Below are 16,806 nucleotides of genomic sequence, written 5' to 3' on the forward strand. Positions count from 1 at the left end.
TCCACGGGGCAAGGGTCCCTAGCACCTTATGTTGGTCCAAGGGTCGAGATGACCTTGACTTGAACAGAAGGAGGCCCAAGAAGACTTAGTCATGGAGGAGGCCCTGAAGCTTGGAAGACTGGACTTGCTGGGGGGGGGGGGGGGGGACAGATTTTAAAGCCTATACACACAGCAAACATTACAAGATGAGACTATCACATTCAACCGTCTACACTGATCAAGTGCCTGCAGGAAGTGGTACACGCCCATCTCCTTCAGTGCTGACTGGTCACAGAATCTCAAAGCCATCAGACCACTGACGACCTCCCAGGAGCCCGAAACTCCATCCTGACCCCATGAGTCGCTGCAAGAAACAAAGAGAGCTCCACGGGGGGGCGCTGGAAGGGTTTGGCAACCAGCGGAACGGAGACCCGCTGCCCCAGTGTGGCTGTCACAACGTTGGCATCCTGCGGCCGAGGCCGGAATGGGCCTTTCTGGGGACGGACGGAGGTTCCCACCAGCTGTGAGGCTCTAGAAAGGTCGCCCAATGACAAAACGACCTCTTAGGAACCATTAAAATCCAGCGAATAGGGATAAAGAGACCTTTACAAACTATAAAGTCCATTCAAACCACACTCAGTGCAACCACCAGTTAACATGGGACAAATGTGACGATTGGCCTAGCTGCTCTGGTCTACACCCACCATCTCAAGAAGACCTTCCTGAGGACCTTGCTTCGCCCACTGGGGCGTCTGGTTTCTATGGTACAAGGCCCTTTGGCAGGAAAGACCCTAAAGCGGAGACTGATCTGTTTCATCATGTTCTCTGGCCGACAAGTTTCCAAAGGTCACTTTGACTTAGCCCATGAGGGCCACGTGGCTCGGTGTGTGAGCCCTGCTTTCAAACAGGGTATTCCTGAGGCCTCTGGCTAATGTTCAAAGCAACGTGTTCGTGAAGGTTCAAAACATCTCCACAGAGAAATAAGGCACCTACAGTACAGACACTCACTGGATTTTCTGATCTATTTTAAGCACATTTAATCCTCCTTAAAAGGCCTTAGAAATAGGGACAGATCTCTTGGTCTAGCCACAGGACAGGGACAGGTTCAGTTTAAACTTCCAGAATCCTGTTCTCTCTGCCCCAGAGCCAACAAAGTATCAAAGAGATGCCAGGCACGGTGCTAGTTCCTTGTTCTTAAAGGGACAGGAAAGGAACTAACACGACAGAGAGCCAGCGAGATGCTGGCCCTTTTACCGTCCTCCAGACAAGGTCACTCAGCTTAACTGACACAACACCAGGCCCCTTGGGACACGAATCCTTCTTTGGGGAGGGTTGAGGACCGGAGAGGCCACGGAATATTCCCCAGTGGAGGTAGACGGTGTGGCACTCCAGCCCAGCAGGCGAATGGGGTGGAGACTCACAAGCGTGGCATTCAAGGCCACCCCAAACACTACCCAACCCCCATAGCTCCAGCCTTCTCCCCGGTTCCTCGCTCTGCTGTGCCGAATCCCCGAGCGGACCCGCCCGCCCACTCCCACCGCCCTCATGCCTCCAGGCTCACACTCTTCCTCCCTTGAGTCCCACCTGCGTGTTGCATGTGTCCCTGCCACTCAATGCCCAACTCAAACGTCCACTTCTTCGGGGCTTCCCTTGACCCGAAGGGCTGAAGCTCCCTGTCCTCCCCTACAGCTCTTCATATTGAACAGAGAACCACCGTAACCTCTTTTGCAGTGTTTAGTCATTGAAATTCGCATCTTTTTCCCCACAGCTATTCCCTCGCTCTAAAGGACCAGCGTCGTGGGGTGACTGCACGTAGGGGTGGGTTGTGTCTGTACACGTTAAGTGTCTGTGCACAGACCAGCGTCCAGCACGTCATAGACGGTAGATATCAGAAGGGAAGGAGAGGCAAAACAGGCTGACTTTCAACGTGAACGTATCAGGATTTCTGCACCTCCTTTGAAATAACAATCTAATGTTTTTATTTCTTCCTTTGTCTCCAACCTGGATCTCTGAAGACAAACGCAGCTCAGCTGCCATTTAAGAATACTGGATGGAACTGGAGGGGATTATGCTCAGCGAAATTAGAGAAAGACAAAGATCATATGACTTCACTCATAGGTGCAATGTAAGATACAAAACGGATGGAAAAAGATTCTAAAAACAAGGAGGGGGACTCTTGAAAACACAAAGAACAAACTGAGGGTGGCTGCAGAAGTTGTAGGAGGGGGGGATGGGCTGAATGGGCAAGGGGCATTAAGGGAGGAGCGCTGGGTACACATCGGGGATGAGTCACTGGAATCTACTCCTGAAATCACTATTGCACGATATGCTAACTAACTTGGACGTAAAAGATAAATAAGTAAATAATGAAATGGGGGGAAAAAAACAAAAAAGCAAAAACAAAAAAACAAGGCCCTGAGAAACCTTCCAAGCTCTCTGGAAGGGATTCTGACCCCAAGTGTTGAAAAGATGGGTGTGGGGCGCCTGGGTGGCTCAGTCGGTTAAGCGTCCGACTTCAGCTCAGGTCACGATCTCGCGGTCCGTGGGTTCGAGCCCCGCGTCGGGCTCTGGGCTGATGGCTCGGAGCCTGGAGCCTGCTTCCGATTCTGTGTCTCCCTCTCTCTCTGCCCCTCCCCCATTCATGCTCTGTCTCTCTCTGTCTCAAAAATAAATAAAGTTTAAAAAAAAAAATTTAGAAAAGATGGATGAATGAGAAACAGAACTGCCAGAAGACCAAGGTGTGCTGCCATCCAGAGACAGCTACATGGACCACAGGCCTTTGATCCGTGACAAATGTGGGCGGTGGGACCACTGCGCCCTTTCAGATGGAGGGATGGGACCACGGGCCATCGGGAAGGCCTTCTCGTGGTTCCAAAGGTGGAAGGCCTGGGTCTGCCTGGTAAGTATTTGGGGAGCCAGCTTCAAGCTGCAGCAAATATGGACTGCTCTTCTAAGAGGTGACTCGGGACCACAGGACGGCTGACCAACTGGTCCCTGGAGACAGGGGAAATGGTTTAAGCCACCCCTAGCTGAACATGTGAGGCAATTCTAATTTTCCCAGAAGTCGTCTCAACGGCAATAAAAAAATTTCACGAGGAAGAATAAAATGAGATGTTCTCTTTGGAAATCTGCCTCAGGACCAGGGAGATAATCAGGACCAGGACCAGGATGATACTCTCTTTAATTTTTTTTCTTTTTTATGTTTATTTATTTTTGAAGGAGAGAGAGACAGAGTGTGAGATGGGGCGGGGGGGAGGGGGGCAGAGAGAGAGAAGGAGACAGAATCCGAAGCAGGCTCCAGGCTCCGAGCCGTCAGCACAGAGCCCGACACGGGGCTCAAACCCACAGACTACAAGATCATGACCTGAGCCAAAGTCAGACGCTCAACCGACTGAGCCACCCAGGAGCCCCAGGATGATACTCTCTTTAGAAGACAGGCCTAGGGGCGCCTGGGTGGCGCAGTCAGTTGGGCGTCCGACTTCAGCCAGGTCACGATCTTGCGGTCCGTGAATTCGAGCCCCGCGTCAGGCTCTGGGCTGATGGCTCAGAGCCTGGAGCCTGTTTCCGATTCTGTGTCTCCCTCTCTCTCTGCCCCTCCCCCGTTCATGCTCTGTCTCTCTCTGTCCCAAAAATAAATAAACGTAGAAGACAGGCCTAGAAAGCCTGTCCTGAATCCTCAAACTCTCTGGCATAAATATCCAGAGTGCAGAGAAACGGTTCCTTCGAGGTTACCACCCCCCAGGAACTATTCCAGAAAAACGAGTCTTTCTTGACCACACGGGGGCGGTACTATCGATTTTCCCCTCAGGCCTGGCCAAGCCGCGTTTGGCACCCCGGGTGGTGTCGCACATGCACACCCCGAACTGGTGCCCACACGTGCTCCCCCTTCCATGGAAAGACCTCCTGGCGAGGCAGGGCTTAAATTGGACCCTGAAGCCGAGGTCCGACCTTGTGAGGGGCTCCGTGCTCCTTTTAAGGACGGAGTCATCACAGGCAGGCCCTGCCCTCCTGTTCCCTGAAAGCGAACGGCGACGATAAAAGTAGCATCGTCCTTGGGTATTGCAGCAAGTGAAGCAGAAACCCCAAAACCGAGCCTTATGTCCACGCTTGTGAAATACCAGCTGTGAAAACCATTTCAGATGCCCCGCCTGGATGGTGCACGGAGAAGAAAATGGGCAAAGTACAATGGAGGTTCACTTGGGGGTGACGGGCAACGTCCTCCTTTTCCACTTTGTATTTGACTGCTGTTGTTTCTGCCATGATCCTCGTCGTGGAGGTAAACAGAGCCTAACGGCGAACGAGGAAAAAACACGTCCGTGGCCCCCAGCCTCGGTATTCTGGCCACGTTCCGACTAAAGTACGCAAGGGATCTACGTTCTCCTTGCGTCTCTGAAGGTGGGCCTCTGGAGGGCTCCAAAGCGCACCTCCCTTTGCAAGTCTCCCGCGTGTGCCTGGGAAGGGGGACACAGGCCAGAGTGTACCAGGCAGCAGCCAGAGGCACAGGGAAAGCCTTAAGAGCCGTGTCAGGCTTCAGATGAGACAGAAACGGGATGGGGGTGACGGGCACAGGAAGATGGGACCAACCTCAAGGCTGGCTGGTGGTGCATTCTTGCCACATAACCAACAAGACCCCCGGAATCCTGCAAGAGGCTCACGGCCACTTCCCCTGCCCCTAATTGTCCCTTTGGAAGAAGGGGGCAGAAATCGGTTATTCATGTGACCTCTAAGAGATCGTTCTACACTGCAAGTTAACAACACAGCAAGCAGGGGCGGCTCAGTCGGTTAAACGTCCAACTTCGGCTCAGGTCATGATCTCGCTGTGAGTTCGAGCCCCGCGTCGGGCTCTGTGCTGACAGCTCGGAGCCTGGAACCTGCTTCGGATTCTGTGTCTCCCTCTCTCTTGGCCCCTCCCCTGCTCTCTCTCTCTCTCTCGCTCTTTCTCAAAGATAAATAAACATAAACAAACACAGAAATCACCTTCTTTGACATTCCAAAAAATAAAAACTGTAAGGGACAACTAGGAAGGAGGGACCTATGCGTGAAGACAGAATTAGCAACAGGTCAGCCAAATGCTTTGGGACAATCTTGGTTGGATCTCGATTCAAACAAAACATCCATCAAAACAAAACCAAAACTGTAAGACAAAATTTGAACACACTGGCTATTGGGTAATATTATGGCATTACTGTTAAATTTTGTAGATACGATGATGGTATAGGAATTCTAACAAAGAGCCCTTATTGTTTAGAGATACACACGGAAACGTTTACAGGTGAAACGACGCGTCTGGGGTTTGCTTCCCCAACAATCCAGAAGTTTGAGAAGGAGTCGTGGGTGAAACAAGACCGGCCGTGTGTTAGTAATTGTTAAAGACACAAGACGGACGCGTTATACTATTATTTGAAAAATGGCTTCCCGGGAATGGCAGCCTTGCCCAGGAGGGGCCCAAGCAGCCCCCACTCCCAGCCTCCGCTCCTTCATTCCAGGACACCATGTTCCTTCACGCACACGGTTCCCCCTCTTCCTGAGGGCACCCGTTCCCCAGAGTAGGAGGGCCAGGGCCAGAGCACCTGGGCTCAAATTCAGGACCTGCCATTTACCGGCCGGGTGACGACCCTGAGCAAGTCAGTTAACCTCTCTGTGCCTTTGCTACCTCATACACAAATGCTAGATAATAACGTACCCACCGGTACACTGATAACCTATTTAGAACAGTTTCTAGAACGCGGTGAGTGCTTAGTAAAGTGGCTGCCATTAGCGTGTAGGTGCTATTGTTCTCGGACTTGCAAAATGCCACTGGTTTTTCAGGGCCCAGCTCACACACCACACCCTGAGACACTGTTCCCGTCACTGGGCTCCGAGTGCCCTTCTGTACCCCCTCGGCACTTTAACCCTCAGCTCTCACGTGCCGCACAGAGATGTGTTAGAAAGTCCCCGTCTGGCCAAGCTTTCCCACCAGCTGGCAAGCTCCCAGCGAAGGACCAGGTTGGACTTGACTCTGGGGCCCTGGGCTGAAGTGAAGGTCCACCTTCGACACGGGGTACACATTCCACAAATGCTGCATGAACATAGGACTCATTTACACCCCAATAGAAAAGGACATTCTAGCTGGAGGTCGTCTCCTGCCTCGGTGATCAGCCAATCGAGAGGAATTCCCGTCGTCAAAAAATGGAAACACACATCTAGATTTTCATCTTTCAGCTTCTCAGACACAATCCCTCTGTTGAGCCCAAGTCACTAAAACAAGATTCCTTTCGTTATAAATTGGAGGTGGGGGGGCGGTTATAAATTAGGAGCTAAAGCCATTGCTTCCCCCAAGATATTCCACAGCTTCCGTTTTATAGGTCACTAAAAAGTGCGGAGCCCAGGCCCCCGGAGGGCTGTAGGCCCACCTTGTCCCGCGCAGCCATCAGGGTTAATTGCAGGAAACCTACACGGTGTTAAGTGTGCAAGCTGAGAGCATAAAGTTATTTTAAAAGAAGAAAGCGTCGGTTATTACCGACCGGCCCTCGTAACCCACCTCCGATGGCTTTTTGGCGAGCAATTAACAAAGCCCCCACTTCCTCTGCACTCGCCACCTGAGGAGCCAAAGCTGTTAGGGGCTGGCGGTGAATGAACTCAAAGATTCTTGTCCCCACATTTCAAGACACAGAACCTCCTTGATTTACTGCCCTCGCAATTCCTTTACAGTCACTAAGTGGTGGAATTCAGCCCAAGCCGCGGCTGCCGCCAGATCAAACGCTGACCAAGTCACTGGCACAGTCTTACCAGCACGTTTCATCCTGAGTGGCCTCGACGAGCAAATTAAATCCGAGACGGAAGTACTCTGTGAGCTCCTTTGGTAGAGTGAATTTCCCGGGATTACCCTTGTTCTCGAGAACTAGTTATAATAAGCCCCTCCTGCCTAGAGAGACGGAGTTGGCCAGAACCTTCTCTCTCGCTCTCTCTCTCTCTCTCTCTCTCTCTCTCGTCACCATCCCAGAGCTGTGTCTGTCTGTCCAGCCCACATTCACCTGCCTTGGTTCAGCATTTACCCACAGTCACTGTCTCCTCGTGGCAGGAACTATTCGTCTTCTGCGGGTCAATCCTTGCTCTCCCCTCTTCCCCTCCTCCCCTCTCGGGTCCTTTGCATAGTGCCTCAGTCCTAAAATGTGCTCAATAAATACCCACTGGCGTGCATTTACCTACTCAGCTTTTGGGGGGGGGGTATCGAGCATGAAATTTAAGTGTTCTACAGCACGAAGACTCTTCCTGACGCTACGTCTGGACCAGATCATTACCAGCCCTTCTGCCTGCCTGATTCTCCTCCACGGGAGACACCGGACCAGGTGAAGGGGCCAGGGCACGTGCAGGAATCGCTCCCCACTTTCTGGAGAAGGCTATGAATGTTCCGCAAGCAGGGACACATACTCAGCCCTGTTCTCCCACCGCCTCAGGTCTGATGCCCTCTGAAAGCATCGAGCACAAGGCCCGTATCCTATCCTTGACACAGGCAGGCGCTTAGAAAAGGCTTGATGAACATACGCACAAGACAGTACTAAATGATGGGCTTTCTATAGGAGGTCAGCCACATCTCAGGATAAATCTCATTTACATTCCACTTCACACGGAAAGAGCCTACTGAAAAACAAACGGGGCGGTAGGATGCAGTGATCAAGAGCCCCCAAAGGCGGCCTGTCCCCCACCCCCCATGGCCTCCCTTGTCCCTGTCCCCCACGCGGATGGAGCCACAGGGAAGGGCAAAGAAAGGACTTACCAAGAAGAGCGTTGTGCCCATTGTCATCCGGCAAGAACCTTTTGTCCACGGCACACACCAGGAGATGGTCTGGCAGGCTGGGGGACTTGGCCCCCACGAGGAGAAAGCCTGCAGGGACGTCTATGGGCTCACTGGAAATGGAGACGAGACGCAGGTCCTTCCCCGCCTGGCAGAACCCTGGGAGGAACGGACGAGACTCACACACGCTGCCCAGGGGCCTCCCCAGCCCCGGGCTCCGCGTGGGCAAAGGGAGGACAGCGTTCCAGGTCTTGTCGGGAACAAAGCTCACCTCTGGATGTGGCTGACTTTCAAACTAGTTCTAAGAGGTAAGATTAGGACCCCACTTACTGAGGCCACTCACCACACGCTAATTATTTTTATGACGATGGTGTCACCATATGATACACGTTGACGTGCAGATGAAACTCACCAGGAAAAAGTGTAGGCACGTGATGGTCAATTAGAATGTACACGAGATAAATCCATAAGAGATTGTGAGCAATTTGATATTCTTTACGCCCGGTGTTCCTTACACGTATGAGGAAAAGATAAATGTCACAAATAGGGAGCAAGAGCCTGGTAACACTGGCCATCTCTGGGGATGGGACACAAGGACACTGACCATCAAGGAGGCTTTCACTCCATACCCTTTTGGACATTCTGTATCTTAGAGCTTTTAAGTAGATTTCCCATTCAAAAAATAAGTGTCCAGGGGCCCCTGGGTGGCTCAGTCAGTTAAGCGTCCGACTCTCGATTTCGGCTCAGGTCATGATTTCACGGTTCATGAGTTCGAGCCCCGCATCAGGCTCTACACCGACAGTGCGGAGCCTGCTTGGGATTCTCTCTCTTTCTCTCTGCGTCTCTCCCGCCCACACTTGCTCTCTCAAAATAAATTCCTAAAAACTTTTTCAAAAAATTTAAGAGATACATGTCCCGAGGCATCTGGAAATAGAAACAGCTGAGACTTATTTGGACAGGCCCTTCCCAAGGTCTTTGGGCACATCCAGCCCCATCCCGTGTCTGTTCCATCCTTAGTTACCGACAGAGGCAGTGACGGCTAACATGGCCTGATGGTCCCAAGGCCTCCCCTGCAAAACCCTACAGTACCGTCAATGGACTCCTCCCACACGCACCTGCTTCGCCATTGACAACACCGTGCCCCTGGCGGGAGGGCCACAAAGGGGCCCTGAGGGGTGGGGAGGCCAGAAGGCACAGAGCCAGTGCCCACGGTGGGCCAGGCCCTGGGCCGGGATAAGCCCTGCAAAGCTGTCACTTGATCACCTGTGGGGAAGTGTTCCAGCTGCCAGTCTGAAGATACGGAAATCGAGGCTCCGAAGAGGTTACGTGATTTGCTCAGAGCCGCAGAGAGGAGGGCCAGGGTGGAGGCAGGTCCGACCCAGCTCAGGGTGGCTCCCCTCCATCGTCTTAGGGAAGCAGGCCTTCCACCTACGCGGCCTGGGCCCAGCCTTCTGAAGAGCTGAAGAAGGGGTGCCTGGGGGGGCTCAGTCGGTTGAGCGTCTGACTTCGGCTCAGGCCATGATCTCACGGTCTGTGAGTTCGAGCCCCGCGTCGGGCTCTGGGCTGATGGCTCGGAGCCTGGAGCCTGCTTCGGATTCTGTGTCTCCCTCTCTCTCTGCCCCTCCCCCATGCGCTCTCTCCCTCTCAAAAGTGAATAAACAATAAAAAAAATATATTTTTTAAATGAAGAACTGGAGGAAGACCGACTATGGACACGGTTGCTGCGTTCACTTGGAAATTCTTTGAAAATCACCGTGATGACCCCTGGAGAGCTCGCTGTTTTCTTTCATTAGGTGGACATGAGAAGGCCCCCTCATGAAGGGCCACTGTGCTGGTGTCCCTCACCCCAGAGCAGCAGCCCCAGCGAGGGCTGCCTGCCTCCCCCGCCGCCATCTTGCACAAGGTCACGTCCAGCCCTACACACGGGGCCTCTACACCCCACATGATCACCGCACTGAGCCCTGCCCGGCCACACCTCAGACTCCTACCTAAACTGCTGGCGGCTCCCCACATGGGCTCCACGCTCCCCATTTTGAGCCTCTGCCCATGCCGTTCTTCTGTCTGGAATGTCCCAGCTTCCCCCAACCCTCTCACAGACTCCTGCCAATCCTCCAGACCCCAGACGATGGGCCACCTCCTCCAGGAAGCCTTCCCTAAACTCTCGACCTGTGTCAGCAACCTTTCGTGGCCTCCCAGGCACCCCTGGTCGCCCACCCCACCCTGCTAGCACTTTCCACGTCGTGGACGAAGGGTCTGCTTACCTAACTAGCTCCAATATCCGAGAGTATCTTTTGTCTCCAAACTTCCAGAGTTGGGAGGGGCAATAATTAATTCACTCACTAAACCATTCGCCTGGTGTGGTGACAGATGAACATATGCCACTCAGACAGGCTGTTGGGCTAGAGAGTGGGAGAGCCAGGGGTTTGCTCCGAGTGTCTCCGCATGCAGAGCGCGAGCTCTTACGACCAGATGAAGCATCTGGCATCCCTGTGCCTCGGTCCCTCAACAGCGCGACGGGAGCGAGTCACCGACCCTACGGGGCTCCTGAGAGACCACAGGTCTGTCTTTTTCAACCACAAAGTGCGATAGAGGAGAAAGATCGTTCCCGCGTACTGGTCTGAGCTAAACGTGCAGCGCCAGCCGACCCGAACGGAGGGGCACGTTCTAGTTTTCAAACAGCCAACGCGGCAAAATGAACTGTTGGACCCAAACCCGTTGGTGAAGCTGAGGCTGTCCAGAGAGCGCCGAGGGGTGAGAGCCTGACGGCCACGGTGAGGTGCAGCCAACGCTGCTGGGTGGCGGAGGGGACGCCCGCTGTCACCTGCCAGGGGCCAGGGTCACGCATTCTGCGGGCTCACCGTCTGTGGTGCAGCAGCCTTCGGGCGGAGGGTGCATCTGGTAGGGATTCGGGGGACCGCTGGGCTCCAGCGCCCCTTCCCCCTCTTCTTCCTCGTCCTCATTGTCCCCTCGGCCTCCACCTAGAAGGGGCAAAGGGGAGCGAGGCGTCAGGCAGAAGCAGCTAGTCCGCAAGTCTCGGCCACCGGACAGCCAGCCCGTCCCGACAGACACACCCCACCCCAAGGTCGGGCGTCATCCCCCGTCTTTGCTGGAGGGGCCAGCTGAGGTCAGGGGACTCTCCCCGGGTCACAGACTCAGGCTCCAAGCCTGGCCTCGCGACCTCGAATCTGGGTTCACCTGTCTCCCCATCCACGAGAGCTGCGCCTGTCTGCACATGCACAGGGCTCAACACGCGGTAACTGGTGGAGAAGAACGGTGCACGAAGCCTGTACCTGGTAGGCACTCCAAAAATATTTCTGTGGGAGGTACCACAGATTAAGATCTAGACCATTTTGGGGCGCCTGGGTGGCGCAGTCGGTTAAGTGTCCGACTTCAGCCAGGTCACGATCTCACGGTCCGTGAGTTCGAGCCCCGCGTCGGGCTCTGGGCTGATGGCTCAGAGCCTGGAGCCTGTTTCCGATTCTGTGTCTCGCTCTCTCTCTGCCCTTCCCCTGTTCATGCTCTGTCTCTCTCTGTCCCAAAAATAAATAAACGTTGAAAAAAAAAATTAAAAAAAAAAAAAAAAGATCTAGACCATTTTGCAGGTGGGCACACTGAGGCCTAGAGAGGCCCAGCGATCGGCCTGCCGCTCTTCAGAGACCCGCTAAGCGGCAGAGCTGGCACGTTCCCAGCTGCGTCTGCTGCCCGCGCCGATGTTCTATCGACCGATTGCACCGGTTAGTTAAGAACAGAAAACGTGGCATGAGTCGCCTCTACAGAATACGAACGGTACCTTTTTATTCATCCCCAAGGGAAAAATGGACACATAGGCATTTCTGAAAACACGCACCCAAATTTGTCACATACACGCAAGGCACCATTCCAGAACAGGGCCAGGCAGGTTATGACGTCAGGAAAGTTTCTTTTTTTGTTGTTGTTTTCTTCTTTTTTTTATTTTTTTTTAATTTTTTTTTTAATGTTTTATTTATTTTTGAGACAGGGAGAGACAGAGCATGAACAGGGGAGGGTCAGACAGAGGGAGACACAGGAATCTGAAACAGGCTCCAGGCTCCGAGCTGTCAGCACAGAGCCCGATGCGGGCTCGAACTCACGGACCGCGAGATCGTGACCTGAGCCGAAGTCGGCCGCTTAACCGACTGAGCCACCCAGGCGCCCCAGTTGTTTGTTTTTTTTTTTTTTCAAGTGAAATAGCATTTTAGGAGTCACGGAAAACACGAAACTGGCCAGGAGAGCCAGCAATGGGCCACGGGAATCTCACCGTGGGCACTCTACCTGGGCAATGGAACAGCTTATTGTCATTCCCCAGACTCTCAGCTCCTAGATTGTGGGGTCCTTGCCCTTCTCCGTCTCGGTACTCCGGGCACCCCGTAAAATGCTCATGCAGAGAAGCACCCAGAAAACACCCGTCCAGCCGATGTGAGCACACACTGTGGTACCTGCCGTCTTTACCCAGCTCGGCTAGAGAAGGGGGCGTCATAGTCGTGAATTTCCAAGGCTATGCAAGAATAGTCCTAACTTTTTTAACAGAAATTTGGGGTTAAAAATCCCTCTCAACTTGTCTACGTTTAAATGTCATTTAACAAACAGCACGGACATGTCTTCATGGAACAGGGTCACTCCCAGCATTCTTAAATAGGCCGGGCTGGGAGAACATTGTTTCTTCTTTTTTATTTCTCTGTCTCCTGTTTTCTCCATTTCTCCAACCTCCTCTTCCTTGGCTCTCACACCCTCCGTCCACCCGCTGGTTCTAGTTTAATGACGAAGTCATGTGCCGTGGAGAGAGGCAGAGCTGGGAACTGCGGATCCGAGTTCTAGTACTTGGGCCTTCCATGGTCTGTGTGGCCACAGGAAAGTGACTGAACCTCTGCGTGCATTAGATCCTGCAACTTTTCGGGGCGCCTGGGTGGCTCAGTCGGTTAAGCGTCCGACTTCAGCCAGGTCACGATCTCGCGGTCCGTGAGTTTGAGCCCCGCGTCAGGCTCTGGGCTGACGGCTCAGAGCCTGCAGCCTGCTTCCGATTCTGTGTCTCCCTCTCTCTCTGCCCCTCCCCCGTTCACGCTCTGTCTCTCTCTGTCTCAAAAATAAATAAATGTTAAAAAAAAATTTAAAAAAAAAGATCCTGCAACTTTTCTATTTTTTTTTTTTTTAATATTTATTTTTGAAAGAAAGAGAGAGAAAGAGAGAGTGAGCAGGGGAGGAGCAGAGTGAGAGGGGCAGTGTGGCACCCGACACAGGGCTCGAACCCATGAACCTTGAGATGATGGCCTGAGCTGAAATCGAGGGCCTGATGCTCAACCAAGTGAGCCACCCAGGAGCCCCCAGGTCCCACATCTTTAAAAGGAGGTGTTTACATAAGGGCACTTTGAGCTGTTGTAGTCTATGCAGGGGGGAAACGCAGCCCTCAGAGTTGCACAGAATATTCCTGATGTGATTTAATCAGCACAGGGTACTGGGAACATATCTTCATGGTGGCCACCATTTTAAAAGGCGCCCGTGGGACAAGAGGCGGAAGAAAGTGAACACCGTAAGCCAGCCTGGGCCCGTGACCTTGGGTAGGTCAGAGCAGGAAGTGAAGATTCCTGGGGTCTCCGTCTTTCTGGGCCTGGAGTACACAGAGGCGGCAGGAAGACTGTAAAAAGATTACCCAGGAAGAGCACAAGGGGGGTGGGGATAAACTCCGGAGCCTCCTTCAGATGCTTCCTTCCTGCCATTAAATGCAGGTCTGGAGTGGCTTTAGCAGGAGGGACAGAGTCCCGCCCAGACCACAGGCGCCCGCAACGCAGCACAGGACCCCGTGGGGGCTGGGACTGTCCTGTAACCACCAGAGGAGAGGGAGTCACAGAAGGCTCTCCTGCACAATCACATCTGCTCTTTGAGCCAGTACCCGCCCCCCCCGGAAGGGGGGGGGGGGGCTCCCGGAGGGGACGGCCAAGACACCAACCAAGTGAGTGAAAAGGGGCGAGAAAGTCGGAGCCACTGGAGCGCTCGGGCACCCAGGAACGTCTGTGTGCACATTATTCTGCTAAGCCAAAAAGAACAGGAATTCAGACTCTCAGAAAAGAATGAAGGAAGGGGATCTTAAGCCTCCGAGAGTCAAAGAAAGAGCTCAAAATCCAGCAGATAAGAAAGCTGCCCTCAAGGGTCAAAGGTCTATAGCAGACATCCCAGGGCCTTTGATGGGATCAGTCGGGCAGCGGCGAGGGCGAGGAAGCTTGTAGCCGGGAGCAGACCAGACCGGACTGCTGGCCAAGGTCTCCCGGCAGGAGGAGGGAGGGAGGAGGGCATTCACACGGCCTCAGACAGACAAAACCAACAGGATGGGGACCTTAGGACCTTCACGCTAGAAACACTGGAATCCAGAAATGCCACTGCACTACTGGGGGTCGTTACTCACTGTAATGTTCCTACCTCATTGCATCTTTCTGTGGCAAGAAGCCGTAGGACATTTTGAGGGGGTGGGATCCCAAGAATGACCTGCATCTTGTTTAACAAATTAATACTTACCTCAAAATGCTGGTATCTGTTCTGTTTGCTCTCTCTCTAAAAACAGCAAATAACACGTAATAAAAGGGTTTTCCCCTGGGAGGAAGTGGTAAGACCTCTACGCCGGGGAACAAAGTCACAAAGGCCCCTGCTGCATCACCTTCACAAATACAGAAAACGTTAACAGATCGAGGGCTGTTTAGTATACCAGCACCCTGGTCATAAAAACCATCTTTAATGTAATTGTCTGAGGAAGGACAGTTATAAGAGACCCAGGGGGAGAGACAGACACACAGACTATAAAACAAGGTGTCGCCAGCACAGGCCGTCTGCGCCAGGTTTTATGATGCAGAAACCAGGGGCAGAGCTGTGTGCTCAGTTTATTGTGACACCCAGCAAACTAAAAAGAGTGTCCTCCCCTTCCCACCAGCTCCCCCTCCCCCTACACCCCCCCCCCCCCCACTCCCAGGCCCCTGCACCTTGGGAGGATTTCTCTATTCTGTTTGCGGGACAAACAGGGAAAGCTGGAGGGTCTGCTCTGGTTTTCATTCAACATTTGGGCTGAACAAGCAAGCCCACTAAAGCCAGCCCCCAGCCCTCAACACGGGAGGCCGGGAGGAGCATAAGGCTCAAAGCTGTCTCTGCAAAGTGTCCCATGCCCAGTGCCCTATCAGCAGGGGAGGACATCCTAAGAAGTCAGAATGTCCGAGATGCAGCCTCCCAGGTAGCCCGTGGAGATCTGGGGCATAAGGAAAAGCTGCCTGGGGAACCTCCTGTCTCTCCCCAGGTGAGCATCTCCACCCGCCCTCCCCGTCTACTTAACCCCCTATCTGCCCCCTCTTCATCAAAGAGCTGCCCGAGTTAAGAGTTCAACTGTGAGACTCGGGCTCTCCTTCAACACTGCAGGCAACCCCAGCGCCCATCTTCCCAAACCGTGGGATTTAATCACGTTAGACGGTGGAGGTGAACCCGCTTTGTAGATTTCAGGATGCCAGGCAAACTAAGTTGTCGTGTGACCATCGTCAATTTATCATTAGCAACGCAGCCTTTCGATACAGAAGGCCGTTAAGGATGACCGTTGAACGTGTGTATGCCTCACGGAAGTCTTTGAGCCAGCCAAAAACACAGCCGGGACCCTCCAGTGAGTTCTCATCTCCCCACCGTGCTGCAGCCACGCTTCCCCTCCAGGAGGACATGCACACGCAGACAAGGACATGCACACGCAGACAATTCGCCGTTTCCCTAGTTTGTGCTTTTGAGCCCAGCCCAGTTTCTCCCAGACCCTCTCTCAGGTCCTTACTGTTGCTATTTGCAAGGTTAATGTTGCAAGATGTTTCAAAGATTGACCCAGGGAGCGCCTCCCTGCCAGAATAAGAACTATCAGGCACTACACAAGCAACTCTGTGCCTCATTTTCCCCTCACGTGCAACCCTCCTGGTCAGCCATCCCCACACCCTGTCAACACACACACACACACACACACACACACACACACGCATGCACACGCACACTGATAATACTGACCCACACACGTCGTGACCACCCCAATCCAGGGGACCTGGCAGGCTGCGTGCTTTCTTAATTGACTCATTTTTGTTGTAAACAACAGTCCTTTTCCCCTTCGGTATCTAAGTTGAGTCTTCAAGCAGAAGGCATAAACTGACCAAAAGGACTTCCGTAAGAGGAAGGGTCTCACCCTATGGATTGCCGTGGGGTTGCTTCTGCCATGAAAATACATGGCTGTTAAAGATACAAATCAAAGATTGAGAAACAGAACCATTTTATTCTCCGGATAAATAAGTAAACCCTAAAGTTGTCCCCATGCCTGAGTATGACTTATGCATTTATTTCTGGCACACGTTCCATTCATCAGGGTGTGTTTCCCTGGCTTTTCGAAGTTTCTAGAGGGCTCTGGCATCTGCCATCACAAAAACTACCCAGACTAGTTTGCAAAGATACGGCCGTGAGTCCCGAGGCAGAGAGAAAAAAAAGACCACTGAGGGCCAAAGCATGTTAAAATTTCTCACTTATCAAGTGACTTTCTGCTGAGAGCCTAAGTAACAACCACTCCAGGATACTCCTCCCCGGCCCTCTTCCTCCCTCCCGTTAGCCAGTGAATACTTTGACTCCTTGTAACTTTACGGCTGAAACTTTATCATTGTTTGGTTGGTTTGTTTGTTTTCAGCCAAGTCCAAGTGTATGCGCAACTTTTTCTAATAGTTCTTTTCCGCCAGACTCAACATTTTGCACACAGGGGAGGAAAGCGTTTCCAGCTCTGTTGCAACAGAAGCTGCACACAACACAGGACAGACGCGAGGGCATCTCCTACCTTCTAGCGTGGAGAGCTGCTGTTCGGCTTCTAGATACAACTGGGAGAAGACGGGCCTGGGCACCAGGCTGTTGGACCGCAGCGAAGCCTCGATGGAGTTGTGCAAGACCTCTTCGAACCGCGTCGTCTTCAGCTGGCCGGCGTATGAGTTTCCCATCTTTAGAGAGGACGACGGAGGCTGCTGTTTAAAAGGGCATCTCAGTGTCAGTTAAAGAGACTGACC

At 52.9% G+C, this 16,806-nt stretch overlaps 1 protein-coding gene across 9 annotated transcripts in view; it reads right to left on the reverse strand.

Moving 5' to 3' along the window:
- GREB1 (growth regulating estrogen receptor binding 1) overlaps positions 1–16,806 on the reverse strand; it is a 147,118-nt gene that overhangs the window by 61,446 nt on the left and 68,866 nt on the right. For all 9 annotated transcript variants that reach the window (XM_045447702.1, XM_045447699.1, XM_045447701.1 and 6 more), the window contains 3 exons: positions 16,584–16,764; positions 10,612–10,731; positions 7,736–7,912 (listed from right to left, as the gene is read on the reverse strand). In XM_045447702.1, the coding sequence (XP_045303658.1) occupies positions 7,736–7,912; positions 10,612–10,731; positions 16,584–16,740 (454 nt within the window). In that variant the 5' untranslated portion in view covers positions 16,741–16,764. The remainder of the gene's footprint in view (positions 1–7,735; positions 7,913–10,611; positions 10,732–16,583; positions 16,765–16,806) is intronic.

The sequence above is a fragment of the Leopardus geoffroyi genome, chromosome A3 (assembly GCF_018350155.1).
Source record: "Leopardus geoffroyi isolate Oge1 chromosome A3, O.geoffroyi_Oge1_pat1.0, whole genome shotgun sequence".
Lineage (NCBI taxonomy): Eukaryota > Metazoa > Chordata > Mammalia > Carnivora > Felidae > Leopardus > Leopardus geoffroyi.